This window comes from Gorilla gorilla, chromosome Y (genome assembly GCF_029281585.2).
Source record: "Gorilla gorilla gorilla isolate KB3781 chromosome Y, NHGRI_mGorGor1-v2.1_pri, whole genome shotgun sequence".
In the NCBI taxonomy this organism is placed as follows: Eukaryota; Metazoa; Chordata; class Mammalia; order Primates; family Hominidae; genus Gorilla; species Gorilla gorilla.
In genome coordinates, this window is record NC_073248.2 from 52,185,615 (window position 1) to 52,204,243 (window position 18,629).

At 38.0% G+C, this 18,629-nt stretch overlaps 1 protein-coding gene and 1 pseudogene across 1 annotated transcript in view; both read right to left on the minus strand.

Moving 5' to 3' along the window:
* Positions 1–6,501: 6,501 nt before the first annotated feature.
* LOC129530391 (putative tyrosine-protein phosphatase TPTE) overlaps positions 6,502–18,629 on the minus strand; it is a 39,999-nt gene continuing 27,871 nt past the window's right edge. The window contains exons 8-14 of the mRNA XM_055377166.1: positions 17,407–17,526; positions 15,659–15,758; positions 15,449–15,512; positions 14,651–14,715; positions 7,711–7,771; positions 6,813–6,894; positions 6,502–6,714 (exon numbers count right to left, since the gene is read on the minus strand). Of these exons, the coding sequence (XP_055233141.1) occupies positions 6,570–6,714; positions 6,813–6,894; positions 7,711–7,771; positions 14,651–14,715; positions 15,449–15,512; positions 15,659–15,758; positions 17,407–17,526 (637 nt within the window). The 3' untranslated portion in view covers positions 6,502–6,569. The remainder of the gene's footprint in view (positions 6,715–6,812; positions 6,895–7,710; positions 7,772–14,650; positions 14,716–15,448; positions 15,513–15,658; positions 15,759–17,406; positions 17,527–18,629) is intronic.
* LOC129530450 (uncharacterized) lies at positions 16,993–17,089 on the minus strand (annotated as a pseudogene).

The following is an 18,629-nucleotide window of genomic DNA, read 5'->3' on the forward strand; positions in this document are numbered from 1 at the left end:
TTTTGAGACAGAGTCTTCCTCTGTCATCCAGGCTGGAGAGCAGTGGTGCGATCTTGGCTCACTGGAACCTCTGCCTCCTGGTTTCAAGTGATTCTCGTGCCTCAGCCGGAGTAGCTGGCATTACAGGCATGTGCCACCACACCTGGCAAATTTTTGTATTTTTTAGTAGAGACAGGGTTTCACCATGTTGCCTAGGCTGGTCTTAAACTCCTGGCCTCAAGTGATCTGCCCCCACTGGGCCTCCCAAAGTGCTGGGATTACAGGTGTAAGCCAAGGCTCCCAGCCAAGGAATTTCTTAATCGATAAATGGTCACTAATACACACACACACACACACACACACACACACACACACACACACACACACACTCGCAAAGCATTTGGAGAGATGTTGAAAGCTTTTCCTTTGATAATGGAACTGTATGTTGATGGCTGCTATTGCCACTTCTAATTCTACATTGTACTGAATGTTCTAGCCAGTGATAGGGGAGATGAATGACTGAAATGGAAAAAGTATAATTTATTATTTTCATATGATGTAATCATGTACCATAAAATCCAAAAGAATCTATAGATAAATTAGTAGAACTAATAAGTGAGTTTAGGCTGGGCACGGTGGCTCAGGCCTGCAGTCCTAGCACTTTGGGAGGTGGAGGCTGAGGCTGGCAGATCACTTGAGCACAGAAGTTTGAGACCAACCTGGGCAACATAGCGAAACCCCATCTCTACAAAAAAATGAAAAAATTAGCTGGGCATGGTGTCACCTGCCTGCAGAGCTAGCTACTCAAGAGGCTGCTATAGGAGGATCACCTGAGCTCAGGGAGGTTGAGGCTGTAGTGAGCCATGATCATGCCACTGCATTCCAGCCTGGGTGACAGAATGAGACTGCCTCAAAAAAAAAAAAAAGTGAGTTTAAGAAAGTTGCTAACTGCAAGATTAATAAATAAAATGAAGTGCATTTAAAACAACAAAAAACATTTAGAAAATAAACATTTTAAAGGGATATCATTTAAATAACCACAAAAAAATCTAAGAATAAATCTCACCAAAAATATGCAAGCTTTCTATACAGAAAATGAGAAAGCATTGTAAAAAGAAATTGAAGAGGACCTAATTAAATGAGAGAATACCTCTGTTCATGGGTTGGATGAGTCAATATTGTAAAGATTCAATTCTCCCCAGTCTATAAATTCAATGCAATTCCAAACAAATTTCTACCCAGTGTGTGTAATTTGACTAGTTGATTCCCAAATTTATATGAAAATATAGATGACCTAAAATACCCAAACAATTGTGAAGAATAAGAAGAAGATGATGAGGACATATTAGAAAGCTACAGTAAGATAGTTGTGCTATTGGCACACAGATGAAAAATCAATGAACAGAAGAGAAAGGTCAGAAACAGATTCATGTTCCTCAGGGTAGTAAAGAAATGAAAATCTTCTGAACCAGTGTGCTGGAATAACTGTATAGCCATACATGAAAAAAGATGAAACCTGACGCCTTCCTCACACCACACACATAGATCAATTTTAAAAGGAATGAACCTTCCCGAAGAAAATACAGTAGTAAAATGTCCTTTAAACTCAAGGAAAATTTTCTTAATCAGGACACAAAAACACAAACTTTATAAAGGGAAAGCATGCTACATATGATGGTAATACAACTAAGAACTTCTGTTAACCAAAAGCTACTCCTGAGAGACAGAACAGGCAAATCACAGAGCAGGAAAGCTTTCTTGAAATACATTTATGACCAATAACAGAATTGAAATCAGAATACACAAAGAACTACAATCAGGAGAAAAAAGATGAATAATCCAAGAGAAAAGTGGTTAAGAAAATTAAAAAGTTACTTTACAAAAAAGGATATCCAGATACTTAATAATCTTTAAAAAACTTCCTCAATCTTATTAATTACAGAAATGCAAATGATCACCACCACAAGATGCCATCACACAAACACCCAAAGGCTAAAGATAAAAATACTCAGAATTGCAAGTATTGGGGAAGATATGGAATGCTTGAAGTCTACAATACCAGTGGAGTAAAAATTGGTACAACTGTTTTAGAAAACAGGTGACATTATCAAATAAAGTTCAAGATTCATTACCCTAAGACAGAACAATTTTAGTCTGAGGTATACATTCAACAAAAATGTGGCCACATGTGCAACAAGAAACGTGTATTTTTAAAAGCAGTATTATTGGGCTAGGCACGGTGGCTCATGCCTGTAATCCCAGCAATTTGGGAGGCAGAGGCAGGCACATCACTTGAGGTCAGGAATTTGAGACCAGCCTGGACAACATGGCAAAACCCCATGTCTACTAAAAATACAAAATTAGCTGGGTGTGGTGGTGGACGCCTGTAATCCCAGCTACTCTGGAGGCTCAGGCATGAGAATTGCTTGAACCCAGGAGGCAGAGGTTGCAATGAACTGAGATCATGTCACTGCACTCCAGCCTGGGTGAGTGAGACTTAATCTCAAAACAAAAAAACAAAAAACATAATTTATCACAATAAAAATTGGAAACAACCCAAATGTAATAGAAAAAAAGAGATTCCATTTTCAGTCACAATTTGTGCAAGAATGAGTATTTGAAAAGATGTGCAAAGACATGATAAAAAAAGTATAAAATATTATTAAAGAATGAACAAGATGACTCACATGTACAACTCAATATCGCAAAGTTGTCACTTCTCTCAAGTTAATCTATAAATTCAATGTAGTTCCAATAAAAATCCTAAAAGTGTTTTATTATGGCGCTTCACAAAATGATTTTAAAATTGAATGTAACAATAAAGTTCCAAGAAGAGCAAGACAATTATGCCTTTATCAAACCACATTATAAAGCTACAATAATTACAAAAGTGTGGTAGAGAGAACTTAGGAGCAGTTTTGAATATTTATAGAAACTTGGTATATTACTGAGAGGGATTACAAATTAATGGAGAACAAAACAGCACGCAATTGATGGTGTTAGGACAATTGGCTATCTATATGAAAAAAACACTTCCCCCAACTTCCAATTAGATTAAAGACCCAAATATTGAAAATGGAACTTGAATATTTTTGAAGAAATGTGGAATATCTTTACTACATCAGTATAGGGGGGTGAATTTCATAAACATGACAGAAAAGCGTGAAATATATACACACACATAGAAAAACAAATTTTACTATATTCAAAATTACAAACTTCTCTCCAGGCATGATGGCTCATGCCTGTAATCCCGGCACTTTGGGAAGCTGAGGTGGGTGGATCACTTGAGTCTAGGAGTTCGAGACCAGTTTGGACAACACAGTGAGACCCTGTCTCTATAAAAAATACAAAAATTAGCCAGGCATGGTGACGCTCACCTGTAGTCCCACTTACTCAGAGCGGCTGAGATGGGAGGATCGCTTGAACCCCGGGAGGTTCAGGCTGCAATGAGCCGAGATCGTGCCACTGCACTCCAGCCTGAGTGACACAGTGAGATCATGTCTCAAAACAAAACAAAAATTTACAAACTTTTGTACAACAAAATAAATCACAATCAAATTTAAAAGGCAACATGTGGGGAGAATATAATTACAATACTAAGAAAAATTGGCATTCAGATTCTTTAAAGAACTCCTATAAATCAATATAAAATATTTTTACTATCATGATACTACTGGTAACCTGCAGGCAGCAACCAACCAGAAGATAGCAAGACTAATATGAATGAACACATAAAAAAGAGGCTGCTCTCGTACATACCAGCTGAATATTAGCCCTCTAAACAACCTTTAACAAAATCAACAAAATATTATGTGAACACAGAATAATGTAAACCCCCTCTCAGCAAAAAAGAAAAAAAGTCAAATTTGAAATGATTGTTTTCCTTCAAGCAAGGAATTAGCATTAGTTAATAGAAAACTGATGCTAACTTCTTTAATAATAACATTTTAGGTTGGACAATGTGAAACGGCCATTTTTAAGCAAAAGATGGTTAAAAACTCGCAATTTCAAATGATTCAACCTCTATATTCTTAACTATGGTACTGTAAATTGCCAGTTTATATACAATATTCCAACCTGTAGAGCTAAACACAGAACCTGTATATTAACTAGTATACAGCTAAACACAGAACCTGTATTTTAACTAATGGGCTTGAAACTAGTCAATAAGACTAAAACTTGATTTTACTGAATTATATAAGTCAGTTGATGGTGCTATGTTTTCCTGGAATTTGATATAAAAATTGATTTAGAGCCCACTAAAAATGTAATTATTTATGTTTGTCAAAATTTGTGAAATATGCTTAGATGATTATTTAAAGCCTAAACCTGAATGAGAGAAAATCTAACTAAACTTAAATTGGTTGGATTTACAAATGGCTTTTTTTCCCCATTTTCACCCCACCAATGTCAACTTCTTCGTATCATTACACTATAAAAATTCCAGTATAATTTTTGATATGGCATCTCTGTTGGCTCCCTTAATCTAAAATGTTCTCACAAAGTTTAAGAACAACCTTAAATATTACTGGAACAAAAACAGACTTATAGACCAATGGAACAGAATACAAAGCCCAGAAAAAATCCATGCATTTATACTCAGCTGATATTCAACAAAGGTGCCAAGAATCCAAGATGGGGAAAGGACAGTCTCTTCAATGAACGATACTGGGGAAACTGAATATCCACTTGCAGAAAAATGAAATTGCAACCTATCTCACCCAATATACAAAAATCATCTCAAAGTAAATGCTTAACTGTGAAACATGAAATTGGAAAACTACTAGAAGAAAAGATAGGTGAAAATCTTCTTGACGTTGGTCTGGGCCAAGATGTTTTTGGATATGACTGAAAAGCATAGGCAACGAAAGAAAAAGTAGACAAATGATACTGTATCAAACTAAAACGCTTTTGCACAGCAAAGGAAATATTTATAGAGTAAAGAGACAACCTACAGAATGGGAGAAATATCTACAAAGCATACATTCGATAATAGGTTAACAGATTTTTTAAAAAAGGAATTCAGACAACACAATAGCAAGAGAATAAGTTACTTCTCTAGAAAATGGGCAAAGAACCTGAAAAGATATTTCTCAACAGAAGACACACAAATGGCCAAGAGGTATAATGAGAAAATGCTAAACATCATTAATCATCAGGGAAAAGCAAATTAAAACCACAAAGAGATATCCTCACACCTGTTAGGATGGTCATTAACAAAAAGACAAAAGAAGAGTTGGTGAGGATGAAGAGAAAAGGGAACCCCCTTGTACGCTGTTGGTGTGAATGTAAATTAGTAGTTATTGTGGAAAACAGCACTGAGATTCCTCAAAAAACCAAAAATAGAACTACCATATGATTTGGAGATTCCACTTCTGGGTATATATCCAAAGGAAATGAAATCTGCACTCCCATGTTCACTGCAGCATTATTCATAATACCCAAGCTATGGAGTCGATCTAAATGTCATCAGTGGACAAATGGATAAATAATATATGGTATATATAATTAAAGGCATACTATTCAGCCTTAGAGGAGATCCTGTCACTCGAGATAATATGGACGAACCTGGAGAAGATTATGCTAAGTGAAATAAGCCAGGCGTAGAAAGACAAATACTGCATGTCTCACTTATTTGTGGAATCTAAAAAAGTCAAATTCATAGAAGCAGAGAGTAGAATGGTGGTTACCAGGGGCTGGGGAGACAAAACTTGGGGGATTGTGAAGATGTTGGTTTTTACTTTATGATTATTGTTATTTTTTTAGATGGAGTTTTGTTCTTGTTGCTCGGGCTGGAGTGCAATGGTGCGATCTCAGCTCACTGCAACCTCTGCCTCCCAGGTTCAAGCGATTCTTCTGCCTCAGCCTCCCAAGTAGCTGGGATTACAGGTGCATGCCACCACACCTGGCTAATGTTTTGTAATTTTTAGTAGAGATGGGGCTTCACCATGTGATCCACCTGCCTCAACCTCCCAAAGTGCTGGGATTACAGGTGTGAGCCACTGTGCCCATCCTGAGATGTTGATTAAAGGATGCAAAATTTCAGTTAGACAGGAAGAATAAGTTCAGGAAATTTATTGTACAACATAGTGACCACAGTTAATAATCATGTATACTTGAAAATTGCTGAGACAGTAGATTTTAAATGTTCTCACACAAAAATATGTGGAGTAATGCATATGTTAATTAGCTTGATTTAGCCATTTCACAATGTTTACGTATATCAAAACATCATGTTGTACACCATAAATATATTGGTTTTTTATTTGTTAATTTAAAAATAAAAAAGATCAGCCTTAAATAAAATACTCTGATATTCTAAAATTAAAGACTGTATTTTGAGAGATATAAACTGGCAAACCAAAAATAAAGAAATCCAAATACTAGGAAAACAAGGGAAAATATGCTCAACCTTCCTTAGTTCTTTTTTCTTACTTTCTTCCCTTCCTTATCCTCTCCCTATCTCCTACCCTTCCTCCTCTCCTCTTTCCTTTCTCCTTCCCTTCTTTCAGTCTTGGAGCTAATATTTAAAAATGCTAACAATTATTAATACACATTAATAGCAATACGTATCTTGTTCTTGTACTTTATGTATATTTACATATCTTTAGAAATGGAGAAATAAAAAGGAAAATGTTATTACCTGTGCCTCCTTTACAGTGAATCGCTACGATGTTTTCAAGATCTTGAGCCATCCACTCATTTACTTCCTTGGTGAAAACCACCATCTGACTGATTTCAAGTTTAAGATTTTTAGTTAAAATATTTTCAAAAAATCAAGCCCAATATATTTAGCCCTCTTCTGATAGTCAATTTAGCATAAAACTTACTGTAGAGTGGGGACATTATGATCATCAATCATGATTCTAACAACCCTATTATGGAAATGCTTAGGATCATAAGCTCTTTCACCTAAAATAAATAACATGTATGTCATATCTCTATAGGGAATAACATGATAAATGAGGAAGTTATGAATAAGTTAACATATCTTATTAGAATTCCTTATCTATCTTCAAAAAGAGCTTTCCAAGTTGCTCCTGCCACTCTAAAATAAACGCAAGCGTTTCAAAAATGTAAGGATGGTAGTGGTTTATCCATCTCATATAACCTAAACTCAACTTATTTTTGTTTAATAGGTATAATTTTTAACTTTCTAGCAGACTATTCATTATATTATTTCAGGGTAGTTAGAAACCACACGAGGCAAATGTAGCTGACCAGAATGTTTGCCCCCTGAAAATGTCTATTGAGTATACAGGTAGAGGAAAAAATCAAGAGAGACAGGGTATTAAACTGGGTTACAACCTATTTTCTACAGTTTTTTGCTTTTTTCCCATCTAGACCCTTGCTCTCATCACATGCCACTGCTGATGGGTCAGAAGACTCATTTGTTAAATTGTCTATGTCCTCATAATGCAATCTGGCAAGAAAAACAGAAAGATTTTCCTAAACCTAATATCGCTAGAACAGATCTTCCCTAAAATGGTTTGCTTCCACTGCAGCCTCATTGGTCCTGCCAAAGCCACATACTTCATATGGTACTTTGTGCTGCTGGGCTAACTCCTTCTACTAAATGGGGCCAGTCCAAGATGGGGATTTTTAAATTCATTCCTTGCCACTACCAAATACTTATGATTAAATGCAATCTAAAAAACAAAATCATCTTCTTACGTGCAGTAATCTGTTTTCTATCTACAGTAGCAAAATATAGAGTAATGTACATACTGCATAGATTGTAGACTCGATAGTGGTTTCGGTGTTTCTTATCTAGAAACCGCACAACTTCCTAAAAAAGACAAACACATATCTTACATATTTACATGGCACCAACATAAGCTATTTCCTAGGGGGAACCTAAAATGGTTATTACTTTTATTAATTTGTCTCTCACTAGCATCTTCTAGGGGAGATTCAGGGAATAAGAGGGTATGCAAATTTCAAGTTCTAATCCACTGTGATTTTTCAAATAGTCCACAAGTATGTTTGCCTACTCAGATGAGTCTCTATTGTAAATACACACTGTTTAAAGCTATCAGATAAGTAAATTAGCTGGTTAACTAACTTTAAGTAATTTGTTCTAAATCATTAATTCACAGTTAATATGGTTCTTGTTTAAATCTAATTCATATTCGTTCTTATTTAAATTTAATTCTGAATAGATACATCTTTAGAGTGATCTGCATATTACAGTCTATCTAAGCACCATGTAAACAAATAAATGCAAAAAGTATATAGTATGATTGTGTGTATGTGTGATAGAAGAAGATAAACATATCAAATTTTAAATAACTGGTAACAATATGGAGACTTTTTTGGCTCATTTGTTCTCTTTATTTTTTTAAATGAAGATATATGTGTACCTATAAGTGTGTGTGTATATATATATATGTATATATGTATAACCTTTAAAATGAAAAACAAATAGTAGTTATAATTTAAAATACAATCAATACCACTACATGAATCCAACTTTCAGTAAATACATCTTTCTGAAACATACACACACATACGTATATATCTCTGTGCAACAACAAAAATGACACAAAATTTTAAAACTGATTAGTATGGTACCCTCAGAGCAATGTTTACTGGCTTAATATTGAGAAAAATAAAATGAAGGTATCAAAGTCATCCATTTATTAAACTGGCTATCTCTGTTAAGAGGAAATAATAAGTCAAAAAGATGAACACTCTGAATCTGCATAGTGGGGGAGGCAAGGATAAATAGTTTTATATACTTCAGGTGTATCCTCCCCCCAGGTGATGGCTTTGTTCTTATCAATCTCTATGTTAAGATAATCCAATGGCCTGACCTGTCTTCCACCTGAAGAGACCATGGAGATTAGGCTCAGTCTTGTGCTTGCTTCCCTTTTCCACGGTGTGGCACTGGGCACACTTCTGAACAAAAATTTTCTTCCCTTTCTCAGCATCACCCATATTTAATTCTCTCTTTCATCACTGGCACTACAAAGGTTCCCGCTCAGAAGCCAGATGTCCCGCTCTATGTACCATATTTTCTTTATCTAATCTATCATCGACTGGCATTTAGGTTGATTCCATGTCTTTGCTCTTGTGAATACTGCTGCAATGAACATATGTGTGCATGCATGTATTTTTATAAGACAATGATTTATATTCCTTTGGGTATATACCCCATAATGGGATTGCTGGGTCTGATGGTATTTCTGCCTCTAGGTCTTTGAGGAATTGCCACACTGTCTTCCACATGGCTTGAACTAATTTACACACCCACCAACAGCATTTCTTTTTCTCTGCAACCTTCCCAGCATCTGTTATTTTTTGGCTTTTTAATAGTAGCCATTCTGACTGGCATGAGATGGTATCTCATTGTGGTTTTGTTTGCATTTCTTTAATGATCAGTGATGTTGAGTTTTTTTCATATTTTTGTTGACTGCATGCATGTCTCTTTTGGGAAGTGTCTGTTCAGATCCTCTGCCCACTTTTTAATGGGGTTGTGTTTTTCTTGTAAATTTAGGTTCCTCATAGACTCTGAAGGAGATATTACCAGTGAAGCCTGAGAAACAGCAAAGATGGCAGCTAGCTCCTTCCTTTGGAAGCTCCATCCCAGGGGGATACTGACCTGTAGCCAGCCCGCACATACCTGCAAGAGGTGGCTGGAGACCCCTGTTGGGCATTCTCACCCAGTCAGGAGGCATGGGATCAGGGACCCATCCAAAAAAGCAGTCTGGCTGCTTTGGGGTAGAGCAGGTGTGCTGCACTGTGAGGGATCCTTCCTCCTCCGGACCACATGTATTCTCCAAAGCCAGCAGGTTGGAGTGGCTGAGTAGACCAAACTGCAGAGGTGGCAGCTGCCCCTCCCACCAGGAGCTCCATTTCAGGGAGAGATCAAAGCTCTGTCCATAGAACCGTTGCTGGAGTGGTTAAAGCCCCTACAGGGATTCCTGCCCAGTGAAGAGGAATGGATTGGGGTCCTGCTTAAAGAGGCAGTCTGGTCATGATCTGGCAAGCCATCTGTGCTGTGTCGTGGGGAACTCTTCCTTGTCCCGACTGTCTGTATTCTCCATAGCTGGCAGGCTGGAGTGGCTGAGTCTATGAACCACAGTGATGCTGGCTGCCTCTCCCCACCTCCCCGGGAACTCAGACCCATCTGAGGTGGATTCCAACCTGCTGCTGTTGGCAGGCTAGGATTCCAAGCCAGTAGGTCTTAACTTGTGAGGTGTCAAGGAAATGGGGCCTGCAGAATGATGCTGCCTGGCTCCCTGGATTCAGCCCCCTTCCCAGAGATACGTATGGACAGATTTCCCACTGTGCTGAAGATCCCCGGGGCTAGAGTGTGTAAAACTCCTGGGTTTCTGTGTGTGCCTGAGCAGCTGATGTGCCCAGACTCCATACAGGTCTGTGTATCAGACCCACAGCCCTGGTGGCATGGGCTCACAAGGGGATCTCTTGATCCACGGCTTGCAAAGATCCATGAGAGAAACACGGTTTCCCGGGCAGGACTGCACACTCACTCACTGCTTCCCTTGGCTGGGAGTGGGGGTTCCTTTGGCTCCATGCCACCCCCGGCTGGGCCGTCGCACCCCCTGCCTGCTTGTCTTCATTCTCCATTGGTCAACCTGTTCATCCAGTCAGTCCCAATGTGAGAACCTGGTTATCTCAGTTGAAGGTGCTGAATTCCCTCGCCCCTTTTCATTCTTCGTGAGCACTGCAGACTGCAGCTGCTTCTAATTGGCCATCTTGCATCATTCTAAACATTTCTTTTTTAGCCGTAGTTCTTAATTCCTATAGCCCTTGGTTTATCACTAGTTTCTTGATAAAACAATCCGTCCACGTTCTCTAGTCATGGGATGATGACTCAGGCCAGGTATCCAGGACATTTTCTGGGAAGTAGCTGAACTTGCAGCCCTGTCCTGTTCAGAACTGAGCTAACACACTGCAGAGAGGTACTCCTTCCACCTCTCGGCAACTGATAGCAGCCCTAGATAGTTAGACTTTTATTGAGGTATAAGTATTGTAAATTACATAAAATTAAACAATGATCCTTTCAAGCTGGCATTTCACAGTAAACAGCATTATACGTTTGAAATTAATTTAGTCATCCACAGAGCCTAAAGCAATATGCCCCGACTATAATTTAGGATCTCAACCTAAGAAAACACATTTTGGGTTATGGCATCCCCATCTTTCTTCCCTATGGTAGACTATCAAAAACGGCCACAATTCTTTATAATTCCTTCCGTCAAGAGTTGGAGTTTATTTTCTACTCCTTGAATCCAGACTGGTAGTGTAATTTGCATTGTCCAATAAAATGGGGTAGAATTAATATATAATTTTGAGCCTGGGCCTGAAGAGGATTTGCATTGTTTTGTTGCCGCTCCTCAGACTCTTGCCTCTGCCATCATGTGAACAGGCCTGAAGTAGCCTACTGGAGAACGAGAGACCACATGGGGCCATTCAGCCAAGTCAGGTAATATTCTTTCCTTTCATTTAAAAAATCTGTTTCCTTCATTATTTAAAAATATTTTTAATTGACACATAATACTTGTTCATATTTATAAGATAGAGAGGGATATCTCAATACTTGTATACAATGTGTAATGATCAAATCAGGATAATCAGCATATCTATCACCTCAAATATTTATCATTCTTTGTGTTGGGAACACTTAACATCCTCTCTATTTAAAAATATACAATAAATTATTGTTAACTGTAGTCACCCTACAGCACTACAGAACACCAGAACTTATTCCTATCTGTAAGCTGAAATCTGATATTTCTTTGTTGATTTTCTGTCTAGATGATCTGTCCAGTGGTTAAGAGTGGGGTGCTAAAGGCCCCAACTGTTACTGCATTGGAGTCTATCTTTCCCTTTAGACCTAAAAATATTTGCCTTGTTTATCTGAGTGCTCTAGTGTAGGGTACATACATATTTACAATTATTCTATCTTATTGCTAAGTTGATGTCTTTATTATTATAAAATGACCTTCTTTGTCTCTTCATACAGTTTGACTTAAAGTCTGTTTTTATCTGATAAGTATGGCTACCTCTGCTCGCTTTTGTTTTCTGTTTGCCTGGAATATCTTCTTCTATCCCTTCACTTCCAGTCTGTATGATCCTTTACAGGTGAAGTTAGTTTCTTGTAGGCAGCATACAGTTTGGTCTTTTTTTTTTTTTTTTTTTAAATCTTGGCAGCCAACTCTGTATCTTTTAATTGGGAATTTGATCTGTTTACATTACATTCAAGGTTACTATTAATAGATTAGGTTTTATCCTGTCATTTTGTTCATTTTTTTCTGGTTGTTTTGTATATCCTTTGTTCTTTTCTTCACCTTTTTTTTTTTTAATCTTTGTGGTTTGGTCACTTTCTGTAGTGACAAAGTTTGATTCCTTTCTCTTTTTCATGTGTATATCTGCACTACAGGTGAGTTTTACACGTTTGTGTGTTTTGACAATGGTAATCATCCTCTTGCTTCCAGATGTAGAACCACCTTAAGCAGTCCTTGTAAGGTCAGTCTAGTGGGAATGAATTCCTTCAGTTTTTGCTTGTATAGGAAATACTTTATTCCTCCCTCATTTCTAGGGGATAGCTCTACTAGGTATAGTATTCTTGGTTGACAGTTGTTTTTTCTTTTTTTCCTTCAGTACTTTGAATATATCATCCCATCTTATTGACTACTGACCTGTAAAGTTTCCACTGGGAAATCCACTGCTAATCAAATGGAGTTTCCCTTATATGTGACTTGATGCTTTTTTCTTGCTGTTTTTAACATTTCCTTTTTTTTTTTTTTTGGATACAGTCTTGCTCTGTCACCCAGGCAGTAGTGCAGTGGTGTGATCTTGGCCCACTGCAACCTCCACCTCTTGGGTTTAAGCAATTCTCGTGATTCAGCCTCCCAAGTAACTGGAACTACAGGTTCACACCACCACACCCAGGTAATTTTTTTTGTATTATTAGTAGAAATGCGGTCTCTTCATGTTGGCCATGCTCACCTTGAACTCCTGGCCTCAAGTGATCCACCGGCCTCAGCCTCCCAAAGAGCTGGGATTACAGGTGTGAGACACCGCACCTGATGAATATTCCCTCTTTTTGACTTTTGACTACTATGCACCTCAGAGAAGACCTTTTTGGGTTGAATCTATTTGAGAACCTTTGAGCTTCCTAGATTTTGGCCATATCTCTCCCACGTCTGTTTTTAAAGCTCTTTATTTTTTTTTTTTTTTTTTTGAGACAGGGTATCACTGTGCCACCCAGGCTGGAGTGCAGTGGCACAATCTTGGCTCACTGCAACCTCCACCTCCTGGATTCAAGCAATTCTTGTGTCTCAGCCTCCCAAGTAGCTTGGATGGCAGGCATGCACCACCAAACCCAACTAATTTTTGTATTTTTTAGAGACAGGATTTCGCCATGTTAATCAGGCTTGTCTTGAACTGCTGGCCTCAAGTGATCCACTGCCTTGGCCTCCCAAAGTGCTGGGATAACAGGTGTGAACCACTTCACCTGGACTCTTGATTGTATTTTTATTTTATTCCTTAAATTCTTCAGCTCCACAATCTCTGTCTGGTTTTTAATGATATATATATATCCTTGTTGAATTTCTCATAAGATCATAAATTGTTTTTCTAATTTCATTGATTTGTCTATCTGTGTTCTCTGTATCTCATAGTTTCCTTAAGATCATTATTTTGAATTCCTTCTTAGCCATTTGATATACTCTTTAAATTTAGGGTCTGTTAATGGGGAATTATGGTGTTTCTTTGGGTGTGTAATGTTTCCTTGCTTTTCACGTTTCTTGTGGCCCTAAACTGATTTTTGCACATCTGGGGGAACAGTTGCCTCTTCCAATGTTAGGGAGTTTTCACAGAGAAATACTTTTTCCAATAGTTGTCTCCTATAGTGTTCATTGGGTAGGGTGCTTTGACTTTGGATCTGGGTGGGAGCAGTAATATAGTCTTCAGGTGACTTTTTTGGCTGTAATCAGCATTCAGTGGTGTCTGTGAGTGCCTCAGTGGCCTGATGGTGAGTGTTTGTGGAGACAGTGGTATGGCTTTTCTTGGTGTGAGAGCCATCATTCAGATTAGTTCTCAGGCCTTAGGCATATGCATGCTAGCTGCAGTGGCTTTGCTAGTTGTGGGGTACTGCCAACAGCAGGGCAGGCACCAGGCAGGCCAGTCCTCAGTGCCTTAGAAGTGCATGCGGCAAATGGTGGCTCTGCTGGTGAAGGGGGTGGGGCTGTTGGCAGCAGTGGGTGCCAGATGGGATGGGCCTTGGGCCTTGTGGGGTGCATTTAGCATGCAGTGGCTCTGTCAGTCGAGGGTAGCCAAGTCATTTTAGACTAGCCAGTCCTCAGATGACCCAGTAGCTGCCCACAGATACATGAATGAGCTTAGTTGAGACAGGAAATCCTTTCTGCAAGCACCTAAATTGGACAGTTAAGCCCATACCAAATTCACAAACCACAGTATCATGAGCCAAATAAATAGCTGCTGTTATAAGCCAGTAAGTTTTGGGGTGGTTTGTAACCACTGGCACAACTGTAACTGGTATCAATCCATTATGATTTTTTTCCTTGAAAGAGTACATTTTTAAAAGAATACTGCCATATCTGGGTCAGTATTAAACCTATGACTACACAGTCTACATTCACCAAGAAATGAGTATTTGTCAGATAAAGACCCTTACCTCGATTGGATTTCTATAGAAAGACTGCCTTCCAGAAGATGGAAATGACATAGCAATAATACGTTCTAAAAGTCAAAATCATCACTATTACAAACATTATTATACATTTCATATAACATACAAAAAAATTAACTTATACATGATCAGACTCCATTTTCACAGAAAAAAACCTTTTAAGATTGAGGTTGACAGAAAAGAGCTAATACTCAGGATAATCAAATAACAAATTATACAACACAATGACCATTAAACTGCCATGGAGTTCTTAAGTCTCCACTAGTTCTAACTGTATGCCATGTATTTATGATGGCCTCAGTCTGAAGTTCCCCCTGTTCTTCGAATTTATTTCTTATCTTAAATACCACAGAAAATCCAAGATTTCTGGGCACCAGTGATGGTGGGAACTCCCAAGGTGCTTTGCAGCCCTCTGACGCAGAAAACCTGAGATCTACAAAGCACTGACCTCATTCTCTGGGATTCTAGGATAAGAAGAGGTCTCTGTGGGATCCTTGGGACTCAGAAATAACTACTAGAGGTTAATAAATTGAAACTCAAATGGAGTCAGCGGAAAATCCATTCAAGTTCCTATGCTGCAACTGAGTAGTCCTGAATTGAGAAGACATGCAGATCTTCCATTGCCAGGGCTAAACCACAAATATGTCGCACTATCACAGTAGCATATATCCTCATGAATAAAGAATATTTTGAATGAATGTGTCTTAGATGAGGCAAAAAAAAAATACAATTACAAGAAAAAGTGAAGTAATACAAGTAAATCAACGGTTAAGTGTCACAAACCTGTAACGTAAGTGAGGTCTAGGTCAAATCCATCCCTTGTGTATCGCCTTTTGTTTTCTGAAACCTGACAGTTTAAAATCATCATTAGTTTGTGAAACACTCATCAACATAAAAATAAAAAACATTATATAGTATAGATATCAACCCTTGTCAATGGGTCCCAAAACACAAAATATTTTTGCGAATCATAAGCATGTTTTGCCCACTTACCCGCCTTCTTAACAGCTTTTCAAGTTGTCTTTTTTGATGAAACAGATGAAAAATTCTTAACAGAATAATAAGTCGTAGAAGTCGAAGTAAATGTGTCCATCTAAGAATAAATTTAAAAGATCCATTTTTGCTTCAGAAACAGAATTTTATCAATATAAACTATGTCTAGAGCAGCAGTTGTTAACCAGAGGCAATTTTCCCTCCTCTCCCCAATTACCTACCTGGGGGATATTTGGCAATGTCTGGAGGCATTTAGGTTTTCACCACTGGCGTGCGTGCGTGTGTGTGTCTGTGTGTTACTTACATCTAGTGAATAGAGGCCAGGAATTTTGCTAAACACCCTACAATTAATATAACTGCTCACCACCCTCTTATGACAATGATCTGGCACAAAATGTCAGCAATGCTGAGGCTGAGAAATTCTGGTCTAGAGAAATAGTGATACAATAGACTCTTAGCATCTGTAAATTTAATTTTGGGATTTAAGACTAGCATTTTCAATTTTTCCACATCAAAACAAATCGATTATTCTTGTTCATCTTTGTTATTCCCATGAGTAACAGATGTTCACTACAGCTGCTACTACACATCAGGGAGGCAACAGATTGAGATACTTCTGAAGTGTGCTAGCTGGAATCTCCCCTACCATCAGAACCACCAAAGCAGAGAACTGATGGTCTGGACTGGTGCTTCTCTGATTTGGGCACACATCAATAAGAGCCACCTGGAAAAGCTTGTTAAGCTGCAGATTGCTGGGTCCCAGAGATACTGATTCAGTGGGTCCAGGGTGGGGCCTAAGGTATTTTTCTTCTTATATTTCTAGCAAGCTGTCAAGTGATGCTGACGTTTCTAGTCAGAGGACCACATTGGCTGAGGTTATTTTCAAATAACTCCAAAAGCCTATCACTTAACATGCTTTTAGTTAGGGCCTGAGCTGTAGTCCAGGGAAGCTAGGGTACAAAAAGAAACCAGCTATTTGACCCATGAACAAGCTTAGGAAGCCACCACCTACATCCCAGTATACATTTGCTCTTTCATTTTCCTCATTGTCACAGTAAAAAAAGAGTCACCAGGGCTTCATATACTCTTTAGTTTCCCAATCCCTAACGCTTCTAACTTTGCCTAAGCTTTCTTTGTTTCTACCACAACTATACTGCAAAACTCTACTATTGTGTTGCCACGTGTCATCTCCTAGTTTCTGTTCTGTTTGCTATTTTTTAGAAACTCATGACTGAAGTCACTCTAATTTTGCATATGCTCAAATAAATTCCCTCTTGGCTGTAGGAAAAATCCAGACAGAACATTATGTGTAAGGGATTTGTAGTTGAAGCAGAGAGGGGAATTGTTTTCAATATAAATTTTTTTGATATAGCAGATATTAAACTGATAATAATATTATACTTGATCTTAGCCAAAAGGCCAAAAAATGATACAAATGGGAATTTGACGAGAACTTCAAAATGTAGAGAAGTTAAAGTTAGTACAAGAGTAAAAGTCCTTCTTTGGGGTACTGCATCTTCTTTATTCCATTAATGGTACTTAGCCTGTATACTCTTCACCAGTCCCTAAATATCACAATCTTTTAGTTTCAAAGTATGTGGGAATTTACCTAAACATTTCATTTTAAAGCAATGTATTTGGTATAGAATGAGAACATTTGAAGTTGAAAAGATTATATAGAATAAAAGGCACAGAAAATGCTAAAATTAATGAAAAACTTTAAGAGAGGTAAGTCTTATGTTTCATACCTGGGAATATTCCTAAGCAACTTAATGTCAAAAAAAATGTGAACGACATCAACCAGCAGAAGAATCACAATAATGGCAGTATCTAAAATGTTAAATAAGTCAGAAAAACACTGCTGTCTCCTGTAATATAAAACAAAAAAATAAGTTCATTCCCCCCTGCAAGAAGAGATAGGAATATTTAAAGACCACAAACTATTGACTCATCCCCATTAAGAATTCTACTATCAAGAATTATTTAAAATGTATTTTCTAGAGTAGACTAAGGGAAAAATATAACATTCATGGGAAGTTTTCAAACAATAAAATTATATTCATCATTTGACACTTATATGTGACTAAAACACCAACATGGCAATTCAAACATAATAAGAGATATAACTAAATGCATAATAATCACCCTCATTGTGGACAATGGGGTATCTATCCCCTCAAGCATTTATCATTCATGTTACAAACAATCCAATTACACTCTTTCAGTCATTTAAAAATATACAATCAAGTTATTGTTGACTATGGTCAATCTGTTGTGCTATCAAATAGTAGGCGTTACTCATTCTATTTTTTTGTACCCATTAACCATCCCCACCTCCCCACCCCCAAGCCCCTACTACCATTCCCAGCCTCTGATGACCATCCGTCTACTCTCTAGGTCTATGAGTTCAATTTTTTTTTGTTTTTTTTTTAGAGCTCCATAATAAGTGAGAACATGTGATGTTTATCCTTCTGTGCCTGGCTTATTTCACTTAACAAACATAGTGATCTCCAGTTCCATCCATGTTGTTCCAAATGACAGGATCTCTTTTTTTTTTTTTTTTTTTTTTTTTTTTTTTGAGATGGAGTTTCACTCTTGTTGCCCAGGCTGGAGTGTAATGGCGTGATTTCGGCTCACTGCAACCTCCACCTCCTGGGTTAAAGCGATTCTCCTGCCTCAGCCTCACGAGTAGCTGGGATTACAGGCGCCCGGCACCACACCCAGCTAATTTTTGTATTTTTAGTAGAGATGGGTTTTCTCCATGTTGGTCAGGCTGGTCTCGAACTCCCGACTTCAGGTGATCTGCCCACCTCAGCCTCCCAAAGTGCTGGGATTAGAGGCATGAGCCAGTGCACTTGGCCAGGATCTTATTGTTTTTTATGGCTAAATAATACTCTCTTGTGTATATGTACTATATTTTCTTTACCCCTTCATCTGTTGATGGGCACTTAGGTTGCTTCCAAATCTTAGC